The sequence below is a fragment of the Pristiophorus japonicus genome, chromosome 16 (assembly GCF_044704955.1).
Source record: "Pristiophorus japonicus isolate sPriJap1 chromosome 16, sPriJap1.hap1, whole genome shotgun sequence".
NCBI classification, from domain to species: Eukaryota; Metazoa; Chordata; class Chondrichthyes; family Pristiophoridae; genus Pristiophorus; species Pristiophorus japonicus.
The window spans coordinates 75,670,154-75,697,037 of record NC_091992.1 but is presented as its reverse complement, the minus strand read 5'-3'; the positions used below and the strand labels follow the sequence as shown (position 1 = coordinate 75,697,037).

At 49.7% G+C, this 26,884-nt stretch overlaps 1 protein-coding gene across 2 annotated transcripts; it reads right to left on the bottom strand.

Moving 5' to 3' along the window:
• Positions 1–3,347: 3,347 nt before the first annotated feature.
• slc25a19 (solute carrier family 25 member 19) lies at positions 3,348–25,130 on the bottom strand. 2 transcript variants are annotated; one of them, XM_070857459.1, is made up of 6 exons: positions 25,068–25,130; positions 21,140–21,295; positions 19,811–19,981; positions 18,228–18,411; positions 11,005–11,135; positions 3,348–5,086 (listed from the first exon to the last, which is right to left on the bottom strand). In XM_070857459.1, exons 2-6 carry the CDS (start codon positions 21,242–21,244, stop codon positions 4,850–4,852), a joined length of 828 nt encoding a protein of 275 aa, XP_070713560.1. In that variant the 5' UTR covers positions 21,245–21,295; positions 25,068–25,130; the 3' UTR covers positions 3,348–4,849. The 2 variants fall into 2 exon arrangements, with proteins under 2 accessions (XP_070713560.1, XP_070713559.1); XM_070857458.1 differs by having other exon boundaries at positions 24,918–25,121.
• Positions 25,131–26,884: the final 1,754 nt, after the last annotated feature.

The following is a 26,884-nucleotide window of genomic DNA, read 5'->3' as shown; positions in this document are numbered from 1 at the left end:
GAGGATTTCTTGGAGTGTATGAGGGATGGTTTTCTAGACCAATATGTCGAGGAACCACGTAGAGGGTTGGCCATCCTAGACTGGATGATGTGTAATGAGAAAGGACTAATTAGCAATCTTGTTGTGCAAGGCCCCTTGGGGAAGAGTGATCATAATATGGTAGAATTCTTTATTAAGATGGAGAGTGACACAGTTAATTCAGAGAATAGAGTCCTGAACTTAAGGAAAGGTAACTTCGATGGTATGAGATGTGAATTGGCTAGAATAGACTGGCGAATGATGCTTAAAGGGTTGACGGTGGATAGGCAACGGCAAACATTTAAAGATCACATGATGAACTTCAACAATTGTACATTCCTGTCTGGAGTAAAAATAAAACGGGGAAGGTGGCTCAACCGTGGCTAACAAGGGAAATTAAGGAGTGTTAAATCCAAGGAAGAGGCATATAAATTGGCCAGAAAAAGCAGCAAACCTGAGGAATGGTAGAATTTTATAATTCAGCAGAGGAGGACAAAGGGTTTAATTAGGAGGGGGAAGATTGAGTATGAGAGGAAGCTTGCTGGGAACATAAAAACTGATTGCAAAAGCTTCTATAGATATGTGAAGAGAAAAATATTAGTGAAGACAAATGTAGGTCTCTTGCAGTCAGATTCGGGTGAATTTATAATGGGGAACAAAGAAATGGCAGACCAGTTGAACAAATACTTTGGTTCTGTCTTCACGAAGGAAGTCACAAATAACCTTCCGGAAATACTAGGGGACCGAGGGTCTCGTGAGAAGGAGGAACTGAAGGAAATCCTTATTATGTGGGAAATTGTGTTAGGGAAATTGATGGGATTGAAGACGGATAAATCCCCAGGGCCTGATAGTCTGCATCCAGATTACTTAAGGAAGTGGTCCTAGAAGTAGTGGATGCATTGGTGATCATTTTCCAACAGTCTATCAACTCTGGATCAGTTCCTATGGATTGGAGGGTAGCTAATATAACACCACTTTTTAAGAAAGGAAGGAGAGAGAAAATGAGTAGTTATAGACCGGTTAGCCTGACATCAGTAGTGGGGAAAATGTTGGAATTAATTATTAAAGATGAAATAGCAGCGCATTTGGAAAGCAGTGACAGGATCGGTCCAAGTCAGCATGGATTTATGAAAGGGAAATCATGCTTGACAAATCTAGAATTTATTGAGGATGTAACTGGTAGAGTGGACAAGGAAGAACCAGTGGATGTGGTGTATTTGGACATTCAAAAGGCCCCACACAAGAGATTGGTGTGCAAAATTAAAGCACAAGGTATTGGGGATAATGTACTGATGTGGATAGAGAACTGGTTGGCAGACAGAAAGCAGAGAGTCGGGATAAACGGGTCCGGATAAACGGGTCCTTTTCAGAATGGCAGGCAGTGACTAGTGGGATGCCGCAGGGCTCAGTGCTGGGATCCCAGCTCTTTACAATATACATTAGTGATTTAGATGAAGGAATTGAGTGTAATATCTCATGTTTGCAGATGACAATAAGCTAGGTGCTGGTGTGAGCTGTGAGGAGGACGCTAAGAGGCTGCAGGGTGACTTGGACAGGTTAAGTGAGTGGGCAAATGCAGGATAATGTGGATAAATGTGAGGTTATCCACTTTGGTAGCAAAAACACGAGGGCAGAATATTATCTGAATGGTGGCAGATTAGGAAAAGGGGAGTCATTGAAAGTTGGCATGCAGGTAGAGCAGGCGGTGAAGAAGGCAAATGGTATGTTGGCCTTCATAGCTAGGGGATTTGAGCATAGCAGCAGGGAGGTCTTACTGCAGTTGTACAGGGCCTTGGTGAGGCCTCACCTGGAATATTGTGTTCAGTTTTGGTCTCCTAATCTGAAGAAGGACGTTTTTGCTATTGAGGGAGTGCAGCGAAGATTCACCAGATGGATCCCCGGGATGGCAGGACTGACATAGGAGGAGAGACTGGATCGACTGGGCCTGTATTCACTGGAGTTTAGAAGGATGAGAGGGGATCTCATAGAAACATATAAAATTCTGACAGGACTGGACAGGTTAGATGCAGGAAGAATGTTCCCGATGTTGGGAAGTCCAGAACCAGGGGACATAATCTAAGGATAAGGTGCAAGCCATTAAGGACTGAGATGAGGGGAAACTTCTTCACTCAGAGTTGTTAACCTGTGGAATTCCCTGCCACAGAGAGTTGTTGATGCCAGTTCATTGGATATATTCAAGAGGGAGTTAGATATGGCCCTTACGGCTAAAGGGATCAAGGGGTATGGAGAGAAAGCAGGAAAGGGGTACTGAGGTGAATGATCAGCCATGATCTTATTGAATGGTGGTGTCGGCTCGAAGGGCCGAATGGCTTACTCTTGCACCTATTTTCTATGTTTCTATGATACAGAAATTGGCCATGTGTTTGATAAGAAGCTGTAGACTGCAGGAAGATATCAATGGTCAGGTGTCCTAGGGCCAATATTTATCCCTCAACCAACATAACAAAAAAAACACGATTGTCTGGTCATTATCATATTGCTGTTTGTGGGAGCTTGCTGTGTCCATGTTGGCTGTTGAATTTCCCACGTTACAACAATGACTACACTCCAAAAGTATTTTGTTGGCTGAAAAGCGCTTTGAGACACCCGGTGGTCCTGCAGGCTGCAGGCTGGAGCATTTAAGTGTTGGAAACTATCCTACCACCATTCAGCATGGGGCGGGGCGGGGCGGGGAGACAATGTGTGACGGAGTCAGATGAATGATGCAAGAGTCATTGGTTCAGGAGCCCAGCCTTTACAGGAATTATACCTTCAGAGCCCATACACCTGCTTAGTTTGGGTAATAGAGCAGCAAAAGGCAGAGAGATCAGATTACAGCCAGCTATGTCAGGTGCTGGATAATTTTCTTGTTACATACAAAGGATAATGGCACTTTTGTAGTTTGGCTCAGTGGGCAGCACTCTCGTTTTTGAGTCGGAAGGTCATGGGTCCAAGTCTCCTGAGACTTGAGCACATAATCTGGGCCGACACTCCCGGTGCAGCACTGAGGGAGCGCTGCACTGTCGGAGGTGCCGTCTTTCGGGTGACACGTTAAACTGAGGCCCCTCCTGTCTGTGCTGGTGGTTCGAGGGAACATTAAAGGTCCCAAGGGCAATGTTCGAAGAGCAGGGGCATTCTCCTGGTGTCCTAGCCAACATTCATCCCTCGAGTAACATCACCAAAAGTATACTAACTGGTCACTTACCTTCCGTGTGGGACAAAATGGCTGCCTACATAAGATGTAGCTGTGACGGGCCTGTAAAAACTCAACTTGATTCTAAATCAAAGAGCAATGGTGAACAGATCAATTCAAGCGAGCGACAAAAACATGACTCAAACATTCCTTTTTTTTATTAAAAATACATTGTGCTATAAATATTTAATGTATAAACCAGCCATAGAACAGAGGCAATTGCAATTCCAGTATACACACAATTATACATGAAAGGTTTTGAAAGGATTCAAGCGATGCTTTAGCATTCATCTCAAACTTCTTCCCCTGCCACTTTTCTCCGCCTGTCTCCCGAGTTACTGACTGTTGCGGGCAGCCCTGGTACCTCTCCCCCGTCACCGCTGATATGCAGGTCTAGGCAGCAAGTGTCAGGAGGCTATTTGAGCGAAGAGCATCACAGCGGAGCCTGGTCCCGTCCGCCAATGCCCAAGGTGCCACGCTGCCCAGCAGGGGCGACCGGAAGTGGCCGAGCTGGCCCTGCTGCCGAGACTGACTGCAGCCTCCGTTACCCGATCCACTGGCTCCGCACCTACTGGCAATCAGACCTGGGATCTTACACCGCAGGTTGCCAGGGCCGGTGATCCAGGGCGAGTGGTTTTGGCACCCCTAGACCGTCCTAAGTGGAGGAACTGCATCCGAGAAGGCACTGAGCACCTTGAGTCTCATCGCCGAGAGCATGCAGAAATCAAGCGGTGGAAGGAGCGTGTGGCAAACCTGTCCCACCCACCCTTGCCCTCAACGACTATCTGTCCCACCTATGACAGGGAGTGTGGTTCTCGTATGGGACTGTTCAGCCACCTAAGGACTCACTTTTAGAGTGGAAGCAAGTCTTCCTCGATTCCGAGGGACTGCCTATGATGATGATTACAGTACGTTGAATATACATCTGAACAGTACGATAAGTGAAAGACCTTCACCGCTCCCCAGAACCCGAGCTCTTCCTCCACCTGGAGCAGAAATTCCACAGCAGTTTCCCACATTACAACAGTGACTACATTGACTACATGTACTTCATTGGCTGTAAAGTGCTTTGAGACATCCGGTGGTCGTGAAAAGCACTATATAAATCCAAGTCTTTCTTTCAGTGCAGCACGGAACCAGAGAAAAGGGAGCTGTACACTGAAATAAATACTGATGGCAATCAGTAATCTCAACACATTCCCAAGGACCCAATAAATGTTTATAAATGTTAACATGAAAATGCAGACAAAAAAAATGGCAAGCAGCTTGCGAAATATGTGCATCTCTATAGAAAAATAAATATTAAAATAACCTCTCGAGCTTGGAGTTAAATCTGAGAAGGAAAATCTTAAGCTCTCCATTGAAAGTAACTGTGCATCCTTGAATCCTCACGAGACACACATTTTGTAACGAGCCGACGACAGCGGGAGTTCAGTCAGCTCCACTCGCACCTCTGCACCACCCTGAAAGGGCAGCAGTGCCAAGAGTCTCTGTGGAACGGGATGGAATCCTAAAGGTACATGATTATTCCCATAAATAGCTAGAGCTGAACGCACGCACACTCAAAATAGAACACAGTGCCGAGTTTGGGCTAGTCAAGAAAAGGGAGCTGAGAGTTTAAAAGGAATTGGTTGAACATCACTGCGAGGGAGTCTTGCGTTGGAGTGCTTTATTCGGATGCTGCTGAAGTCCCAAGCCTGGTGTCTGTCTTTGGCTGGCCAACATATCACAGAACAGTTCGTACCAGAAGAAGATGGATCCGGTGGAGACGGCTGCTTTCAGCATGCTGGGAGACAGGCCCTTGAAGAATCCTCTCAGTCCCTCGCCCCGAGCCACTTGAAACACACAGTCCAGGAAGCCCTTGTAGGTCTGTACCTGGAACACCAAAACCATGAGGGGGTTAGTGGCTGCTGCTCCTCTCCGCCTCACACCCCGACCCCCGCCCTCACACCCCGACCCCCGCCCTCACACACACCCTGAACCCCCGCCCACACACCCCGACCTCCCCTCTTAGTGTTCGGGAGCTGCTCCGTAAAGCACATCAATCGTTTGTGAATAGGTCCCACTGTCATGGATACGAAGTTCTCCCACTACCCGTGCCAGCCACAAGGGCTGCCCCAGCGGGTTTGTCTCTCCGTATTTTCACGTCTGGGAACTTCGAACTTTGATTTACGCGGCACCCTAAATGAAACTAAATTCCTGAAGCTTTCACAGGGACAGGGACAAACGCTGAGCATCGAGGAACCAGGGCAGGGGAGCAGGATATCATCAGTCAGTCATAGGCAGCCCCTCGAAACGAGGATGACTTGCTTCCACGCCAAAAAAGGATGAGTTCACAGGTGTTTCAATGAATGACCCAAACTACATCCTGGAGGGTGGAAGATGCCTGTGCGTGGATTTTTTTAACGTGTGGTGGCCGTTGCACACCAGCCACCACACGGGCTTGACAGAGCTAGGTCTTGGTCCAGTGGCAAGGGTTAACCAGGACGACTGGAGACCAGCTCTGCTGCATGGACTTAGTGCGCACACACATCGCAGTCCCTGGGCCCCGAACTCACATCTCTCCTGGGCCCCGATCACATCCCTCCACAATCTCTCGCCGCTCCTTTGCCCCGACCTCGCCGCTCCTGCTGTACCTGCCCACGCTCCAATCACCGACCTAGACCTTGATGACATCACTCTTCGCTGCCGTTGCCCTCCTGCACCAGCTCGCACTGCTCACTAAAGTAGTACGCCTCCACGCTGCTCCTGAGGCTGCTCTCCGATCCTTTTATGGCCCCTTCCTACCCTCCCCCAGTCCCACGCTTGCCCCCCATCCACCCCCTCCCCCACACGCTTACCCCTCCCTCTCTCTCTCTCTCCCCACCCCTCCCCCAGTCCCACACCCTTACCCCTCCCCCAGTCCCACACCCTTACTCCTCCCCCCACCATCTTCTTACCCCTAGCTCACATCCTCACCATCCCACTGTCACTCATCCCCCAGCGCCCACCCCCACCCCACCCAGTTCCGCACACTTACCCCTCCTTCTGTCGCCGTTTTTGTAGCCACTCATCTCCCCTAGCCCCCAATGAGGGCGAGGTACTGAGGGAGTGCAGCACTGTTGAGCAGCAGCACTGTTGAGCGGCAGCACTGTTGAGCGGCAGTACTGAGGGAGCACGCCCCCCCCCCCCCAGGATATAGGGACGGAACCAGACACTGAGCAGTAGGGGAGCAGTATATAGGGACGGAACCAGACACTGAGCAGTATATAGGGACGGAACCAGACACTGAGCAGTAGGGGAGCAGTATATAGGGACGGAACCAGACACTGAGCAGTATATAGGGACGGAACCAGACACTGAGCAGTATATAGGGACGGAACCAGACACTGAGCAGTAGAGGAGCAGTATATAGGGACGGAACCAGACACTGAGCAGTATATAGGGACGGAACCAGACACTGAGCAGTATATAGGGACGGAACCAGACACTGAGCAGTAGAGGAGCAGTATATAGGGACGGAACCAGACACTGAGCAGTATATAGGGACGGAACCAGACACTGAGCAGTAGGGGAGCAGTATATAGGGACGGAACCAGACACTGAGCAGTATATAGGGATGGAACCAGACACTGAGCAGTAGAGGAGCAGTATATAGGGACGGAACCAGACACTGAGCAGTAGGGGAGCAGTATATAGGGACGGAACCAGACACTGAGCAGTATATAGGGACGGAACCAGACACTGAGCAGTAGGGGAGCAGTATATAGGGACGGAACCAGACACTGAGCAGTATATAGGGACGGAACCAGACACTGAGCACTTTATAGGGACGGAACCAGACACTGAGCAGTATATAGGGACGGAACCAGACACTGAGCAGTATATAGGGACGGAACCAGACACTGAGCAGTATATAGGGACGGAACCAGACACTGAGCAGTAGGGGAGCAGTATATAGGGACGGAACCAGACACTGAGCAGTATATAGGGACGGAACCAGACACTGAGCACTTTATAGGGACGGAACCAGACACTGAGCACTTTATAGGGACGGAACCAGACACTGAGCAGTATATAGGGACGGAACCAGACACTGAGCAGTATATAGGGACGGAACCAGACACTGAGCAGTATATAGGGACGAAACCAGACACTGAGCAGTATATAGGGACGGAACCAGACACTGAGCAGTATATAGGGACGGAACCAGACACTGAGCAGTAGGGGAGCAGTATATAGGGACGGAACCAGACACTGAGCAGTAGGGGAGCAGTATATAGGGACGGAACCAGACACTGAGCAGTATATAGGGACGGAACCAGACACTGAGCACTTTATAGGGACGGAACCAGACACTGAGCAGTATATAGGGACGGAACCAGACACTGAGCAGTATATAGGGACGGAACCAGACACTGAGCAGTATATAGGGACGGAACCAGACACTGAGCAGTATATAGGGATGGAACCAGACACTGAGCAGTATATAGGGACAGAACCAGACACTGAGCAGTATATAGGGGCAGAACCAGACACTGAGCAGTATATAGGGACAGAACCAGACACTGAGCAGTATATAGGGACGGAACCAGACACTGAGCAGTATATAGGGACGGAACCAGACACTGAGCAGTATATAGGGACGGAACCAGACACTGAGCAGTAGGGGAGCAGTATATAGGGACGGAACCAGACACTGAGCAGTAGAGGAGCAGTATATAGGGACGGAACCAGACACTGAGCAGTATATAGGGACGGAACCAGACACTGAGCAGTATATAGGGACGGAACCAGACACTGAGCAGTAGGGGAGCAGTATATAGGGACGGAACCAGACACTGAGCAGTATATAGGGACGGAACCAGACACTGAGCAGTAGGGGAGCAGTATATAGGGACGGAACCAGACACTGAGCAGTATATAGGGACGGAACCAGACACTGAGCAGTGAGGGACCAGGGCAGGGGTGGGGAAAGTGGAACAGAATATAGCTTTTTGGCATGGTTGGCCACACTATCCTCCTCCAACGCCTCTCTTCCGTTGTCCAACTGGTTGGGACTGCCCTCGGCTTCATATCTATCGAGTCATAGCCAGAGAATCTCCTGCAATGGCTTCTCTTCCCATTCCCGCACCGTTACCTTTGGAGTCCCCAAGAATCTATCTTGGTCCCCCTTCTATTGCTCATCTGCATACTGCGACATTATCCGAAAACATGTAGGCTCTACCTCACCACCAACTCTCTCGACCCCTTCACTGCCTCCGACTTGTCACATTGCTTGTCCGACATCCAATATTGGATGAGCAGATATTTTCCCCCAATTAATTGGGAAGACTGAAGCCATTGTCTTCGGTCCCAGCCACAAACTCCGTTCCCCAGCCACAAACTTCATCTCTCTCCCTTGCCACTGTCTGAGGCTGAACCACACTGTTCACAACCTTGCCGTCATATTTGACCATCAGCGGAGCTTCCAACCCCACGTCTTCTCCATCACCAAGACAACCTACTTTCACCTCAGTAACATCGCCTGTCTCCGCCCCTGCCTCAGCCCATTTGCTGCTGAAACCCTCATCCATGTTTTTATTACCTCCAGACTTAACTGTTCACTTGGCTGGTCTCCCACCTTTCACCCTCTGTAAACATGAGCTCATCCAAAACTCTGCTGCCTGTGTCCTAACATGCACCAAGTCCCGCTCACCCATCAGCCCTGTGGTCGCTGACCTACATTGGCTCCCAATCAGACAACGCCTTGATTTTAAAATTCTCATCCTCCTATTGAAATCACTCCATGGCCTCGCCCCTACCCATCTCTAATCTCCTCCTCCTCCTTGCATTCCTCCAAATCTGGCCTGTTCTGCATGCCCCACTCCTTTCACTCTACTACTGGCAGCCCTTTAAGCTCTCTAGGCCCCAAGCTCTGATAATCCCCCCCTGAACCTCTCCACCTCTCTACCAGACGTTCCTTCAAACCTATCTCTTTGTCCAGGCTTTCGGCATGTGTCTCAATATGTCCTTGTGTGGTTCAGTGTCAAATCCTGTCTTGTAACACGCCTGTGAACCCCCTTGAAATGTCTTACTACATTAAAGGCACTATATAAATGCAAATTATTGTTGTTGAGGGGGTTCCAGACACTGAGACCAGGGGGTGAGGGGGGAAGAGGAGCAATATAAAGGGAGGAGTTCGAGACACTGAGCACTGAGACCAGGGTGGGGGGCCGGGGGGCAGCGAGAGAGCACAGGGATAAAGAGTACATAGAGTGCGAGGCGGAGTCTGTTTTGCTGCTCCACTCTGGTTTTGTCAGGACAATTTTAGGGTTGAGATACACAACAAATCATTCTTTACTCTGAAGCCAAGGTGAGTGAGGTTTGCAGAGCAGTGTGACAATGGCCCCGAACTTCCACATGGTTTTTGATGCCATCTCAATTCCGAGGTATTGTAGCCTCATAATATTGTCGTGGTGTCAGCGGACTGCTGGATATTATTATGTACACATATGCAGGTGGCAGAGCAATGTGTGACACTGCTGTGAACGGGCTGGGCCATTAGTCATCCTTTAAAAGCATTTTAGTTGTACATTCAAGATTTGGGCGTCGACCTGCTGCTTGAAGCACTGGTAGTGATTTTGAGAGAACGGAGTGGGTCGCTCGGCCACTTCAGTCCACCACGATGTGAGACCAGAGTTACAGATAGACCCAGACCGGGCAAGGTCAACGGGCCTCTTCCCTAAAGCACATTACTTAACCAGTTGGGTTTTTAGTCCCAATTCGACAGCTTCATGGTCATTTTTACTGACACCAGATTTAAAAAAAACAAATTCAAACTCTCAAAGTGTCATGGTGGGATTTGAACTCGCATTCTCTGGATTATTAGTTCAGTAACAGATGCACTGCAGACCTGACAAACTATTACATGTGATCAGAATTGAACATGTATGAGAGAAGGAACGACTCATTAGAGCATTTTTTAAAAATTCATTCACGGGATGTGGGCGTCACTGGCAAGGCCGGCATTTATTGCCCTTCCCTTGCTGCCCTTGAGAAGGTGGTGGTGAGCCACCTTCTTGAACCGCTGCAGTCCATATGGTACACCCACAGTGCTGTTAGGGAGGGAGTTCCAGGTTTTTGACCCAGCGACGATGAAGGAACGGCCGATATATTTCCAAGTTAGGATGGTGTGTGACTTGGAGGAGAACGTGGAGATGGTGGTGTTCCCATGGACCTGCTACCCTTGTCCTTCTAGGTGGTAGAGGTCGCGGGTTTGGGAGGTACTGCTGAAGAAGCCTTGGCGAGTTGCTGCAGTGCATCTTGTAGATGGTACACACTGCAGCCACAGTGCGCTGCTGGTGGAGGGAGTGAATGTTTAAGGTGGTGGATGGGATGCCAATCAAGCGATGCATTATCATGTATTGAATGGGACTGAATTCAGTATTATTTCTTACGCTGTATATATTGCAATACATACTGTATTGTGCCATGAATATCCCCACAACCACTATGTGCATGTGCCACAGGTGAGCAGATATGGTCCAGACAAGCAACGCCCTCACTGGGATCAGACTGTGGCAGTGCCTGCCCTGGGTGCTGATGGTGAAAACAAACACCTGTGCACATTGAACAGAAAGCCACAAGACCATGCAGGGTGTACAGTAATCGACAAACCCCGCCCCCTCGCCCCGCTGACCAGGGTGGGAAGCGCGGAGGTTCACACACCAAGCTGGCCAGACCCCAGGGGCTCTCGATATTCCGGTCGAGGGGTGTTCACCCGTACAACGGAGGAGACGCTCCAGGTGCACGCCGCTATGCAAAGCCCTCACCCGTCCAAAGGGAACTCGTGCCTGCTCAAAGCCTTCCACCTGCAGTCTCTTCTTGAGGAGGTCGAAGGGGTACGTCACGGTTTTACTGATGACCCCAGCACAGCTGCCACACACCAGATTCTGGACATTAGCTGTCAAGAAAAGAAAAGGTTAAAGTTAAGCGACCAACACAATGGTCTTTCTCTGTCCTTTGAATGGCTCAGTGGAAGCATTCTCACCTCGAGTCAGAAAATTGCGGGTTCAAGTCCCACTCCAGGAACCTGAGCACAAAATCTGGGCTGACACTCCAGTGCAGTGCTGAGGGAGTGCTGCACTGTCAGAGGCATCATCTTGCAGTTGCGACGTTAAACCAAGGCCCCGTCTGCCTCTTCAGATGGACATAAAAGATCCCACGGCACTATTTGAAGAGTAGGGGAGCTATCCCCGGTGTCCTGGCCAATATTTATCCCTCAACAAACACAAACTGATTATCTGGTCATTATCAATTGCTGTTTGTGGGAGCTTTCTGTGTGCAAATTGGCTGCTACGTTTCCTACATTACAACAGTGACTACACTTCTAAAGTATTTCATTCGATGTAAAGTGCTTTGGAATGTCCTGAGGTTGTGAAAGGCACTATATAAATGCAATTTATTTATTTTACTTTTACAGTCCCTGACCTCCATACATAGAAACATAGAAAGTAGGTGCAGGAGTAGGCCATTCGGCCCTTCGAGCCTGCACCGCCATTCAATAAGATCATGGCTGATCATTCCCTCAGTACCTCTTTCCTGCTTTCTCTCCATACCCCTTGATCCCTTTAGTCGTAAGGGCCATATCTAACTCCCTCTTGAATATATCCAATGAACTGGCATCAATAACTCTCTGCGGCAGGGAATTCCACAGGTTAACAACTCTCCGAGTGAAGAAGTTTCTCCTCATCTCAGTCCTAAATGGCCTACCCCTCATCCTAAGACTATGTCCCCTGGTTCTGGACTTCCCCAACATCGGGAACATTCTTCCCGCATCTAACCTGTCCAGTCCTGTCAGAATCTTATGTTTCTATGAGATCCCCTCTCATCCTTCTAAACTCCAGTGAATAAAGACCCAGTCGATCCAGTCTCTCCTCATATGTCAGTCCAGCCATCCCTGGAATCAGTCTGGTGAACCTTCGCTGCACTCCCTCAATAGCAAGAATGTCCTTCCTCAGATTAGGAGACCAAAACTGAACACAATATTCCAGGTGAGGCCTCATTAAGGCCCTGTACAACTGCAGTAAGACCTCCCTGCTCCTATACTCAAATCCCCTAGCTATGAAGGCCAACATACCATTTGCCTTCTTTACCACCTGCTGTACCTGCATGCCAACTTTCAATGACTGATGAACCATGACACCCAGGTCTCGTTGCACCTTCCCTTTTCCTAATCTGCCACCATCTGATAATATTCTGCATTCGCGTTTTTGCCCCCAAAATGGATAACCTCACATTTATTCACATTATACTGCATCTGCCATGCATTTCCAGAATAACACTCACAGGGAGGCACATCATAAACATTGCTCTGCCAAACTGGGTAAGGACGGAGCCGTTGAGAACTTTCAACCTCAGCCCGCCGGTACAGATGCCGAGTGCCCTCAGTCTGAGGGGACGGGAGGGAAATCAGGGCAGAGACAGTCAGAGGGCTGCATCAAAATCATCATAGGCAATCCCTCGAAACAAGGATGTCTTGCTTCCACGCCAAAAAAGGATGAGTTCACAGGTGTGTCAATGAAGGACCTACATCCTCAAGGGTGGAAGATGTCTGTGCGTGGATTTTTTTTAAACGTGTGGTGACAGTTGCACACCAGCCACCACACGGGCTTGACAGAGCTAGGCCTTTATCCAGTGGCAAGGGTTAACCAGGACGACTAGAGACATGCTCTGCTGCACGGACCCAGTGCGCACACATATCGCATCAAAAACTGCTCTGCCAAAAGCAACTTGGCAACACGGTGGGGCACAGCGAGGAGATCAAAGTAAAAGCTTTAACAAGTTTTTAATAAATTAACACACAAAGGGACTGTTGTGAGAGAAAAAATACAAAACCAGTGACATATCCCACTCATCTTTCAGGGAAGCAGTCATATGAGGAACAGCAGCAATTCCCCCTTCCTGCCAGTAGATGGTGGTCATACCTTTAAAGGAGGCAAGTGCCAGCATGACCAGCCACATAGAGAGCAGCCACTGCACGCTGCAACACCAGGCCCACCAGCTCAGCAACCAGCATGATCTTTACCAAACAGCCTCAGCGTGATTGACGGTTAAATACCTCTAGCCTCCGGTAATTACACAGTTTCTCTGCCCATTCCTGCCAAAGTCTCCTAAAAAGAAGGAAGTAGCACTGGTCACCTTATCATGGACTCGGGACGTCCCAAAACGCTTCACACGTACAATGAGTATGCAGTCATGGTTGTGATGCAGGCAAAATGCCGCACAGCAAGATCCCACAAGCATCGGCGAGCGGGTCAGTTGATCTGGTGTTGGCTAAAGGAGGAATGTTGGCCGGGACATTGGGAGAACTCCCCAGTCGCACTGTGAATAGTGCCGTGGGATCTTTTACGCCCACCTGATCAGGCAGATGGATTCTTGATTTAACGCCTCTTCCAAAGGACCTCATGTCTGACAATGCAGCCCTCCGTCAGTACTGTAGAACCGCAGAAGAACAGGAGGCCACTTGGCCCATCGTGTCTGTGCCGGCTCTTTGTTGGAACAATCCGACACTGCCCCCGCTCGCTCCCCAAAGCTATGAACCTGCTTCAAACACTTTGCCTCGCTGTGCTGAAGTGTCAGCTGAGGTTGTAAACTCAAGCCGTGGAGCAGGAACCCAGAATCCCAGCCAGGCCAAGCTAACAGCAAGGTTGTTACAGAGACACAAATGATGAAAGTATGGCTCAGTGCCCGGCCATCAACAGCTGGCTGGCCGATGAATATGACTGAAATTGGGCCAGCACTGGTCTGGGTCAGACTAGGCAGGGAACTGGAGCAGCCTTCCTTCCCATCTGGGTTCAATTCCTGGTCCGTGCCTAATATTAAGGGCACCATGGCTGCCTCAGCATCTCCGAGACAGGGGGGGGACGAAAGCCAGCCAGGGACCCAGCTCCTGCTCAGTCTCCAGTGACTGCTGCCCATGTGCACGGGGATGCTGAATGAGGACTGGATTGAGTTTGGCCGTGATGCCCTCCCCAGTCAAATTGCCAAAGACACTTAACAGCCGGGTCTCACACGGGAATAATCGTCACCTCGACCAAGTTCCAGCACTGACGAATCTGTACTCCAGCCAAATATTCAGGAAAGATGGGGCAAACCTGAATCATAGAAACATAGAAAATAGGTGCAGGAGTAGGCCATTCGGCCCTTCGAGCCTGCACCACCATTCAATAAGATCATGGCTGATCATTCACCTCAGTACCCCTTTCCTGCTTTCTCTCCATACCCCTTGATCCCCTTAACCGTAAGGGCCATATCTAACTCTCTCTTGAATATATCCAATGAACTGGCATCAACAACTCTCTGCGGCAGGGAATTCCACAGGTTAACAACTCTCTGGGTGAAGAAGTTTCTCCTCATCTCAGTCCTAAATGGCTTACCCCTTATCCTTATACTGTGTTCCCTGGTTCTGGACTTCCCCAACATCGGGAACATTCTTCCTGCATCTAACCTGTCCAGTCCCGTCAAAATTTGATGTTTCTATGAGATTCCAGAATTTTATATGTTTCTATGAAAATAATCCCAGTGTCCAACAGTAACTTGTATCAAGGGATATGGAGACAGTGCAGGAAAGTGGAGTTGAGGTAGAAGATCAGCCATGCTCACTGAATGGTGCAGCAGGCTCGAGGGGCCGAATGGCTTACTCCTGCTCCTAATTTTTATGTTTATATGCTCAAACCATTAACAGTGAATGTCCCAAGGATATGACAGACTCACAGAAATTGCAACAGATGGAAGCCATTCGGCCCACTGTCCATGTGCTGGCTCTTCAACTGGAGTTGTCTACACGATTCCCATTTCCCTGCCCTCCCTTCAATCGATGCTCCAGTCTCTGCCTCAATAGCCCCTTGTGGTAACACATTCCATGTATTAAAATCTTGTTCCTGAATAATAAAACAGCTTCTAACTACCTACTCTGTTCTTCTAGGAATAATCCTCAATCTGTATCCCGGTATAGATTCCCCAACTAGTGGGAACAAGCTTTCACTGTTTACCCTTCCAAACCCTCTCAGAATTTTGATCCCCTTGACCTTCTTGGTTCCAGTGAAAAAAGCCACAATTTGTTTTTTTAGCTTTTCTTGATAATTGTAACCCTCAGTGCAGTGAATCTGCCCAGCCCCCTCTCCACAGCTCCAATAACTGTAGCAGGGTTCCCAGAATGGCACCCATTGCCCTGTGCTCCTACATTGGCTCCTGGTTAAGCAACACCTCAATTTCAAAATTCTTATCCTTATTTACAATTCCCTCAATAGCCTTGTCACTCCCTATCTCTGTAATCTCCTCCAGCCCCACAACCCAACCCCCCCACCCCCCCCCCCCCGAGATGTCTGCGCTCCTTTAATTCTGCCCTCCTGAGCATCCCTGATTATAATCGCTCAACCATCGGTGGCCGTGCCTTCTGTTGCCTAGGCCCCAAGCTCTGGAACTCCCTCCCTAAAACCCTCCGCCTCTCTTTCCTCCTTCAAGATGTTCCTTAAAACAAAATTGGTCAAGATTTGAGTCACCTGTGCTAATTTCTACATATGCGGCTCGGTGCCAAATTTTTATCGCCTAACACTCCTGTGAAGCGTCTTGGGACGTTTCACTACGTTAAAGTCGCTATATAAATACAAGTTGTTGTTGAATGTGCTTCGCAGTGAGCAAGGAGGTGCTGAACATCAGTAGCAGGAGGTGACTGAAGGCCAGGTTCCAAGAGATAAGTTTAATGGGGGGGGGGGGGGGGAGAAGGTTTTCAAGGTGGGGAAAGGGGTAACACAGGGCTGCAGTTTAGGAATGGAAGTGCAGAATGGGGCAAAGACAATTGAAGGCAATAAGCAATGCAAGAGACACGAGTCAAGGTAGGGTGTGAGCTGGAATAGAGGGATGGAGGAGGTTGCAGAGGGCCAGAGAGAGCAAGGCCACATGGGGTAGGGAGCCTGTAAACAAGGATTTGGAATTCAAGGTGTTAGAGATTTGGGAGGCAGTGAAGGGCAGCGAAAATCAGGGTATTGGGCAAGTAGGAGCCAGTGTGGGAAAGGGCTGGGAGGTGTAGGGTGGAGCTTTATGGAGCACTGAGTGGGAAGCTTGGTTAAGAGAGTACCGGAGGGGAGAGGGAGAGGGGCGTCGGGGGGGGAGAAAAGAGAGGTCCGGAGCTGGGGGAGAGGTCCGGAGGGAACAAAGCAGGAGGAAGGTTTAATCAGTGGCGGAGTGCGGTTGGGTGAAGGCAGGCAGTTGTGGAGATGGACCTAAGCGGTCGTGGTGATTGATGTTCTTATAGTCGCTAGAGTTTAGAAGAACGAGAGGTGATCTCATTGAAACATACAACATTCTTACAGTGTCCCACAGGATAGAAGCAAGGAGGAGGTTTCCTCTGGCTGGAAGTCTCAAACCAGGGTCACAGTCTCAGAATAAGGGGTCGGCCATTTAGGACTGGGATGAGGAGAAACTTCTTCACTCAGAGGGTGGTGAATCTTTGGAATTCTCAACTCCAGAGGGCTGTGGAGGCTCAGTCTTTGAGTATATTCAAGACGGAGATCGATAGATTTTTAGATATTAAGGGATATGGGGACCGTGCAGGAAAGTGGAGTTGAGGTAGAAGATCAGCCATGATCTTATTGAATGGCCGACTCCTGCTCCTAATTCTTATAGAATGGGGGCTCTGTAGTTTAGCTCAGGGTCAAACAGGTCACCAACGTTGCAGATCATTGGGTCCAAGCAACCAAGAGACTGAGTTGAGGAAAGGATATGGAACTTTTGGTGGGAGCTGAACAGGGTGCCCATATGAAGCTGCAGAAAGTTCAGATGTCGGACAAGCGGTCAGACAGCAATGTCTGAGAGGGCCTAGGGTCAAGGATCGAGATGAGTGGACAGGGGGTGAAACTGGGTGTTGTCGACGTACACATGGCTACTGACCGTCAATATTACTGAGGGGCAGTATGTAGGCAAGGAGCGGAAGGCAGGCAGAGGATGGAATATTGACGCATTCCAAAAGGTAACCAAACAGGTTGAGGAGGAGAAGCCATTGCAGGAGAGGCGCTGGCTGGGCTGGAAGCGAGGGCTGTGCCCCAACATGGAGCGAGAGGGAGACAGTATCGGACGGAGTTCTAAACCAGGAAGGCCCAGCATACCGTGGTTGACTAGCCAACGGGTGACTGTGCTCTGGGCAATCCCAGTGTAGTGGGTGGAAAGGAGGGATTCGAACAAGGGAGATGCAAGCACACAGCAGTTTAGCAGCGATGTGGTCAAGGGCCTGAAAGAGGAATGAGAGGCTCGCATTGGGGAAGTGTTTGGAGAGGACGACAGGGCGGGCTTGTGGAGATGGTGATGACAACCAGTTGCTTTGGGGACAGTGGCTGCTTGGTTAGAACTAAGACAACACAAGCTGCAGTAACAATGAAAGCACAACCCTACCTCCGGCTTAACCCACGGCACTCCACCAGCTGAGCCGAGCAGGCTTCCCTTCTTGCCTGCTCCCTCTCTCAACCATCCAAAGACCAGTGCCTCATGACAAGCTCACATCCCCCCCACCACATAGGCTCTCCTCTCCTGTGTGGCCAACGTGCTCCAGCCGAGACCCTCTCCCACCGCACATCGCAACTCTCCCAATCACCCGTCGCCATCCTCCCCCGCTCACCCACTGTCCGTCCGTCCCCCCCCCGTTCACCCACCCGCCGATACCCTCCCAACTCCCCTGTTCACTCACCCGTCCACTCCCCCGCTCACCCACCGTCCGTTCCCCCCCCCCCCATCCCATTCACCCACCCGCCGATACCCTCCCAACTCCCCCGTTCACTCACCCGTCCCCTCCCCTGCCCCCTTTCCTGTTCACTCACCCTCCCTGCCCCCATTCACCCAACCGCCGATATCCTCCCCACCCCCATTCACCCACCCGCCGATACCCTCCCAACTCCCCCGTTCACCCACCAGCTGATGCCCTCCCCCGCCTCCGTTCACTCACCCGTCCCCTCCCCTGCCCCCGTTCACCCGCCAATACCCTCTCCCGCCCCTGTTCACTCACCCGTCACAGTGCTCCCTGGTGCCACGGTCCACTTGGAGATGCGCTGAAAGATGTTGTAAAAGGCAAACTGGAGCCCGGCATAGGGGAAGACGGCTATGATGGTGGGAGTGAGGCCCCGATAGAACGCGAGGGGTCCTTCATTTCTGCACATGGTGACCACTGCGTGCCAGAAACTCCTGTAAATCTGCAAGACAAATATCGATAGGCTTACCACAGTCCAGGGTCGATCAGCACTCTAAAGCAGCACATGCCGTTTTAACTACGGTAGAAAACTTCTCCGTCTGTGCAGCCATTCTTCACGTGCGAGCCTCGATATTAAGTGTCGACATGTTCTCGACCATGGGAGGGCTTCACTGAAGCCCAATTCTGTCCCCCTCCCCCCACATTATACAGGACGGTAAACGTAAAGCCAGATAATTCAAACTAAATTGTAAGCATGGGACAAGGCAACACAGGTTTGAGCTAGGACAGATATGAAGAAGCTTGTGTGTACATATTTAGACACCAATCCTCCAAGGTACTGCCCTCCTACCCCCTCACATTATTCTCCCCTCCTTGTGCTAGCGTTAAGTTCCACAGGCACCAGACTCCCTTGCCCAAGTGCACATCCTTCACGTTAAGTGACTATAGGGTCTTCAACCATGAAGGGCTTCACACCCAGATCCCAATTCTGTTTCCAGCCAACATGCACAATTTCCACAGCAGAGATAGGGACCAGAAATAGAGGCTGACTCACCCTTCCTTAGCCCAAAGGCCGAGGCTAACTGTAGCACCCCCCCAACCCCGCTCTACAGACAACCACGGGACCAGCTGCCTTGATAATGGAGAGTCATCATCATCATAGATGGTCCCTCGAACGAGGATGACGAGTTCACAGATGTTCCGATGAAGGACCCGATGTTCCAGTCCTGAGCTCCAGTTGAGGGGGTGGAAGATGCCTGTGCGCGAAGTTTTTTTAAACGTGTGGTGACCGTTGCACACCAGCCACCACACGGGCTTGACAGAGCGAGGTCTTGGTCCAGTGGCAAGGGTTAACCAAGATGACTGGAGACCAGCTCTGCTGCACGGACCTAGCGCGCTCACATATCGCAGTGTGGGCTGGCCCGTGCTGCCCCTGGGCCCTCGGCTCTTCTGGGCCCCTTACCCTCATCTGTCACACCTCCGCCACGATCTGTCGCCGCTCCTCCGCCCCGATCTTCCCACTCCTCTGTACCTGGGCCCTGCCGATGTTCCTGCCCACGCTCCAAAACGGCGACCAGGGTTTTGATGACGTCACCCAGTCGCCCATCTCAAAATTGTCGCACACTTGGAGCAGCTTGCGCTGGAGGTTGAAGTGGTACACTGCTCCAGCTCTTTTATAGCCCGACCTGTGGAGCTATTCTCTCGCAGGTTGGGGGGGCCACGAGTAGCAGCTTCCTGTCTACCCTGATTTAACGCTCGCTTACTACAGGATCTGGGCGCCTGTGGCTCATTGCGAGCCTTCTCCACCGCAATTGGCCATCGCAATCACCCCTAGTATCGGCAGCTCCTTCCTCAGCCATCACCCATCCCTTTCCCCCAAAGGCTCGCCGCCACTCCCTCACCTTGGGCTCTCCCTGTGCCACGAATCGAGTGCGCAGCGTGTCGAGGGGTTGCACAGTAACCGTGGCCGAACAGGCCGCCAGGCCCCCACACACAAAGTGCATCGAGGCATTCCTCGAGTCGTACAGCGTGGCATCGTGGACAAACTTTGTTAGAAACTCAAAACTCACAAACTGCAAGAGGAAGAAAAAAAAACATTAAGAGTAAATTAGCCACCTTGCAACAAAACGATAATCCAAAATGGAAACAACTTGCATTTTAAACTTTTGGAGTGTAGTCACCATTGTGATGCAGGAAACGCGGCAGCCAATTTGCGCACAGCAAGCTCCCACAAACAGCAGTGTGAAAATGGCCAGATAATCTGGTTGAGGGATTAATATTGAATTCCCCTGCTCTTCTTCAAATAGTGCCCTGCGATCGTGTACTACGCCCTGAAAGGGCAGACAGGGTCTTGGTTTAACATCTCATCTGATAACATCAGCACTCCCTCAGTGCTGTATCGAAATGTCAGTCTGGAGAATGGGCTCAGGGCCTGGAGTGGAGCTGAAGCCTGTGACTTCCTGACTCAGAGGACAAAGCGTGAGCACTGAGTCATGCTGGGGAATATTCCAACAACGTATAACAAACAAACATTTTTTTAGGGTTTAAAAATCTATCGATCACAGACAAATGTCATGGTGGGATTTGAACTCCTGCCCTCTGGATGACTAGTCCGGTAATATAACCACTGCACCGCTGAGCCCCATTCCAATCGCCAGCACTCACACCCCTCGGCTCAGTAAGCACACAAATTCACACACAAAATACATTTAAAGGTTTGTGAGGAAAGGTTGAGTAGGTTGGGCCTCTACTCATTGGAATTCAGAAGAATGAGAGGTGATTTTATCGAAACATATAAGATTATGAGGGGGCTCGACAAGGTGGATGCAGAGAGGATGTTTCCACTGATGGGGGAGACTAGAACTAGAGGGCATGATCTTAGAATAAGGGGCCGCCCATTTAAAACTGAGATGAGGAGGAATTTCTTCTCTCTGAGGGTTGTTAATCTGTGGAAGCTGGGTCATTGAATAAATTTAAGACAGAGATAGACAGTTTCTTAACCGATAAGGGGATAAGGGGTTATGGGGAGCGGGCAGGGAAGTGGAGCTGAGTCCATGATCAGATCAGCCATGATATTAAATGGCGGAGCAGGCTCGAGGGGCCATATGGCCTATTCCTGCTCCTATTTCTTACGTTCTTATGTCAAAACCGAAGTAAGCAAAGTGATACTTTGCCACACGTTAAGATGCTCTTGAAGGGTTCTGGGAGAGAGATGGAAACTTGCACTGCACCTGGACCCCTCCGTAAGAGATGGAGAGCAGCTGGGCTGGGATGTGGCCTTTCCAGAATGCCCGTAGGCCCTCCTCCCTGAATATCCTGCTCGTCGCCTGCAGCATGCCGTGATACTTGGCCAACGGCTCGAACAGTGACAAGCGCTCGATCTGAAGCTGGGAAAACAAAACAAGAGCAGCAGATCAGCAGCCACACAAAAGACTTACATTTCTATAGCGCCTTTCACGACCACCGGCCTTCTCAAAGCACTTTACAGCTAATGAAGTACTTTTGGAGCATAGTCACTGTTACAATGTGGGAAGTGCAGCAGCCAACTTGTGTACAGCAAGCTCCCACAAACAGCAATGTGATAATGACCGGATAATCTGTTTTAGATGTTGATTGAGGGATAAATATTGGCCAGGACACCGGGGATAACTCCCCTGCTCTTCGAAATAGTGCCATGGGATCATTTATGTCCACCTAAAGAGCAGACGGGTACTCGGTTTAAAGTCTCATCCGAAAGACGACACCTCCGACAATGCAGCACTCCATCAGCATTGCACTGGAGTGTCAGCCTGGATTTTTGTGCTCAGGTCTCTGGAGTGGGACTTGAACCCACAGCCTTCTGACTCAGAAGCAAGAGTGCTGCCCACTGAGTCAACGCGGGGGGAATGGGAAATGCAGGGATCCGCTGCAGGCCAGTTTCCAAATCTCCATCAAACACAGGAGCGGGTTATCACGCTTTGACCCACAGCAGCTTCTATCTCTGTACTGAAAAACAGCAAATTCGTTTCAATTAAAACGATCAAACAAAATCCTCCCCTGGCTGAACCCTACCTGAGCCACCAATCACCCCACAGTGCAGAGGACCGCACACATCACATCCCCATCGCTGACATACACTATTCCGGTATCTTAGGCACCCTCGTCTCCTTCTCTGTCTCACAGGCCAGTTCTATATTGCACAACCATTCTCTTTCACACTACCTCCGGTCTCAAACATCCTCGCTATAGCGCATGATGCATGTCCAGATGGGTGGGTGTCTGTAGAGGGTGCGTGTATATAGCCAGTGTGCGTGTCTGATGCAAGGTGCGAGGATATATCTGATGCAAATGTCTAATAGAGGACTTGTGGGTGTGTGTGTATATATATATATATATATATACATACATACATGTCTGGTGCACACATCTGATGAATGGGAAGTGTGTATGTGCCCGGTGTAGAGTCTGGTAGAAGGTGTGTACCTTGTACAGGTGCTTACGATACGGACTATATACAGTGACTCCCATACAGGGTGAATAAACACAAAACCTGTATCACACACCCAAACCCGAGATGCCCACAATCAGTATATGCCCACAGAGCTGAAACGTTAATTCTGCATGGTGTGGAAATCCCAGCCTCCCCAGGTCCGTACGGAGTGTGTATGGACCCGGGAGACACTGGGAAAGCCGGTTTTCAGCGCACAATGCGCATGTACTGAAAACCGGCTTTTCCAATGTCAAGTTTCTGCCTTGACAGATCTCGCGACATTTGCGAGGGCAAGATTGCAGGATTTGCCCATATCTTGCCCAGCAAATGTCCTCAAAACTCTTGCGCCTGATAAAAGCAGGGGCATAGCCTACCGTTACAGGTGTAAGAGTTTTAAAACACACAAAAACATTGTAAAATAACATTTTAAAACATGTTATTGTTAAAAACCCTCCCCACTACAGTAAGTTTATTTTAAACCATAATTAAAAAAACTTTATAAAAATCAGAAATATATATATATTTTTTTTAAATACATAAATAACTTTAATTTAAATTAATACAATTATGTTGTGCATATTTTCTATCTTTTATTATTGCATATTAGTGTTTTGGGAGCTGTTTCTCATTCATAATAATGGGATCTCCAACTTATGCAGTTCCCATTATTATGACTGAGAATATACTGTAGCTTGATTGGCTGCCCAGAGCCATGTGACTGCAGCTCCAGGCCTGCGCACGTCTGGACGTGCACGCGCTGCGACGCGCAGTCAGTGGTTGGCCTCGACTCTGGGATCTCTGGCGAGCATTCAACCAAAAGGTAGGTGCGCAGCTTCTCTCCTATTTTTCGTCGAACGCCCGCAGGAAGAAGAAACCGGGATTTCTGGGCTCTCTCTCCACAGATGCTGCCTGACCTACTGAATATTTCCAGCATTTTCTGCTTTTATACACACACACCCGAGTGACTGGTCCTGTGAATTATTTACCTGTCTGGCTCTGTGGATATATTTGCCCAAGGTTGAGTATTTAGACCCGTGTTTTGTGTGTATTCTTGGTTGTGCATGTATTATTGGGTGTGAAAATCCAAATATATTACATTTAATACACTACCCTTGCCTACTCTTTGTTACTTCTTCAAAAGAATTCAACAAGGTTGGTCAAGCATAACCTTCCCTTTTAAAATCCATGCGGACTGCTCCAAGTTACCCCATTACTAGGTAGTTACCCGCTCCCTGCATAAGGAGCGGCGAGATTGTAGAGGGACGTGATCGGGGCCCAGGAGAGGCGTGAGTTTGGGGCCAGGAGCCCAGGGGCAGCATGGGCCAGCCCACACTGTGATATGTGTGCGCACTAGGTCTGTGCAGCAGAGCAGGTCTCCAGTCGTCTTGGTTAACCCTTGCCGCTGGACCAAGACCTAGCTCTGTCAAGCCCGTGTGGTGGCTGGTGTGCAACAGTCACCACACGTTAAAAAAAATCCAGGCATGGGCATCTTCCACCCTTCAGGATGTAGGTCAGGATCTGAATATTAGGTCCTTTATTGAAACCCTGTGAACTTTTTGACATGGAAGCAAGTCATCCTCGATTCGAGGGACTGCCTATGATGATGATGCATAGTTACCCGGTATTACTGGCTATTTACTTGGATGAGTGGAGCTCCAACAACACTCAAGAACCACGACACCATCCAGGACAAAGCTGCCCACTTGATTGGCATCCCATCTACCACCTTAAACATTCACTCCCTCCACCACCGGCGCACTGTGGCTGCAGTGTGTACCATCTACAAGATGCACTGCAGCAACTCGCCAAGGCTTCTTCGGCAGCACCTCCCAAACCCACGACCTCTACCACCTAGAAGGACAAGGGCAGCAGGCGCATGGGAACACCACCACCTCCACGTTCCCCTCCAAGTCACACACCATCCTGACTTGAAAATATAGCGCCGTTCCTTCATCATCGCTGGGTCACAATCCTGGAACTCCCTCCCTAACAGCACTGTGGGAGCACCTTCACCACACAGACTGCAGCGGTTCAAGGAGGCGGTTTACCACCTCCTTCTCAAGGGGCAATTAGGGATGGGCAATAAATGCTGGCCTTACCAGCAACGCCCACATCCTGTGAATGAATGAATTAAAAAATTATGGGTATTTACCCGCTGCCCTGGATATTTTCCAAGGATCGGGGGGGGGGGGGCATATTTACCCGAGATCGAGGGATATTTACCCAGGATTGGGGGGTATTTACCCAGGATCGGGATTGGGGGCATTTACCCAATATTTACCTGGGATTGGGGGTATTTATCCAGGATTGAGAGTATTTACCCGGGATTGGGGGGTATTTTTACTCGGGATTGGGATTGGGGGTATTTACCCGGGATCAGGGGTACTTACCCAATATTTACCCAGGATTGGGGGTATTTACCTGGGATCGGGGGGGGGGTATTTACCCGGGATTGGGGTATTTATCCGGGATTGAGGAATATTTACCCAATATTTACCCGGGATTGAGGAATATTTATCCAATATTTACCCGGGATTTACCTGGAAGCGGATTTTGAGGACATCCAGCGGGTTGATGAGGACTCGGGTAAGGAGCCCGGCCACAGAGCCGGCCGCCGCCACCTGGGCCGTCGACGGGCAGGGACCGTGGCCGCCCTCACACACCCGCGGATCATAGCCGACCATCCTTACCGCGGTGCTCTGACAGACAGGGCGCCATCACAAGGACAAATAGCAGCCGCCGGAAACCGCGGCGCCTCAATTGACAACCGGTCAGACCAATCGGCGGCAACCTGGGCCTACCAACCCAACACCGTCATAATTGACAACTCGTTCATCCAATCACAATCCAGGTCCCATGACAGGCAACCAATCGAATTGTGCGGGGGCCGGGAATGTCAGGATCCCCCCCCAAGGCTTTGATTGACATTTAATACGACCAATTAGCGGAGACTTCCGCCCGCCAGCAATGCCGCGCCATGAGTGACAGCTGGTCTATGCAATCACAATCCAGTTCCAATGGCAGATAGCCAATCACAATCGTGCGGAGGCGGGAGACGTCAGGAGCCCAATCCGAGCGCGCAGCAGACTGTACCAGTGTCCAAGATCTGAGGGGGGGGGAGAGTTAATTATATAAATATTATTAGGTGCTATTTAAATAAGACATGACAGAGTATTCATTAAATAAGACTTTATATTCTAATATTAATCATTATTGGCAAAGTATACTGAGTTTTTGTTATTTTGCCTCAGTTCTTGCCTGTGCTACTTGATCGATTTCCCCCCCTTTCGGTCAGTCTTGCAGTCTGACGTTTCCAGACGTTTCTCACAGGTGAGCTGCGCCGTCTCTGCCGGGCCACAGGGGGCACTGCGGGCACAGAAAGCGGACTACAAGTTCCAGCGTGCATTGCAGGTTTAAGGTCCCTGCTACCCTGGGGCTTGGGGACACCAGGTGAGGGTGGGTCCCAGCATCAGAAATAATCCACTTGGCCCATTGAGCCTGTGCATATGCTCAAATGGATGTAAAAGATCTCAAGGCACTGTTGCCTGGCCAACATTCACCCTTCAACCAACACCAACCACCATAAACAGAGTAAGTGGCCATGTATCTCATCTCATGGCTGTCTGTGGGATCTTTCTGTGCACAAATGGTCTTCAGCATTTGCCCATATTGCAAAATGGAGGAAGTGCATCCAGGAAGGCGCTGAGCACCTCGAGTCTCGTAGCCAAGAGCATGCAGAAACCAAGCGCAGGCAGCGGAAGGAGCGTGCGGCAAACCAGTCCTGCCCACCCGTTCCTCCAACCACTGTCTGTCCCACCTGTGACAGAGACTGTAATTCCTGTATTGGACGGTTCAGCCACCTGAGAACTCACTTTTAGAGTGGAAGCAAGTCTTCCTCGATACCGAGGGACGGCCTATGATGATGATGATGATGACACTACAGCAGTAACTGCGATTGAAAAATAATTCGTTGGTCGTATAGCACTCTGCGACATCTCGAGATGTGAAAGGCAGTATATAAACATAAGGTTTTTTTTATCTTCTTCTTGAAGGATTTTCCATTCCCACTTTAACAGTGATAGATAGTTTAATCTTAAAATAATTGGCGGAAAATAGGTGACAGTTCGCAACCTGATCAGACCCAGACTTCCCTAAATGTGACCGTGTGAGCCACAAAATGTACTGGAAATTTGGAACACTCCAAAAAGCTGTTGAGGCTGGGAGACAATTGAAAATGTCAAAAACAACATTGACCTATTTTTGTTAGGCAAGGGTCTTAAGGGTTGCGGAACTAAGGTAGATAAATGGAGTTGAGATACAGATCAGTCGGCATCCAATTGAATGGCGGAACAAGCTCGAGGGGCTGAATGGCCTCCTCTGGATTTCTTGAGTATATTCGGGACAGTTTTCTGGAACAGTTTGTTCTTCAACCAACAGGAAAACAAGTCATACTAGATTTAATGAGTAATGAGCTTGAATTAGTGAAAAAACTAACTGTAAGGGAACA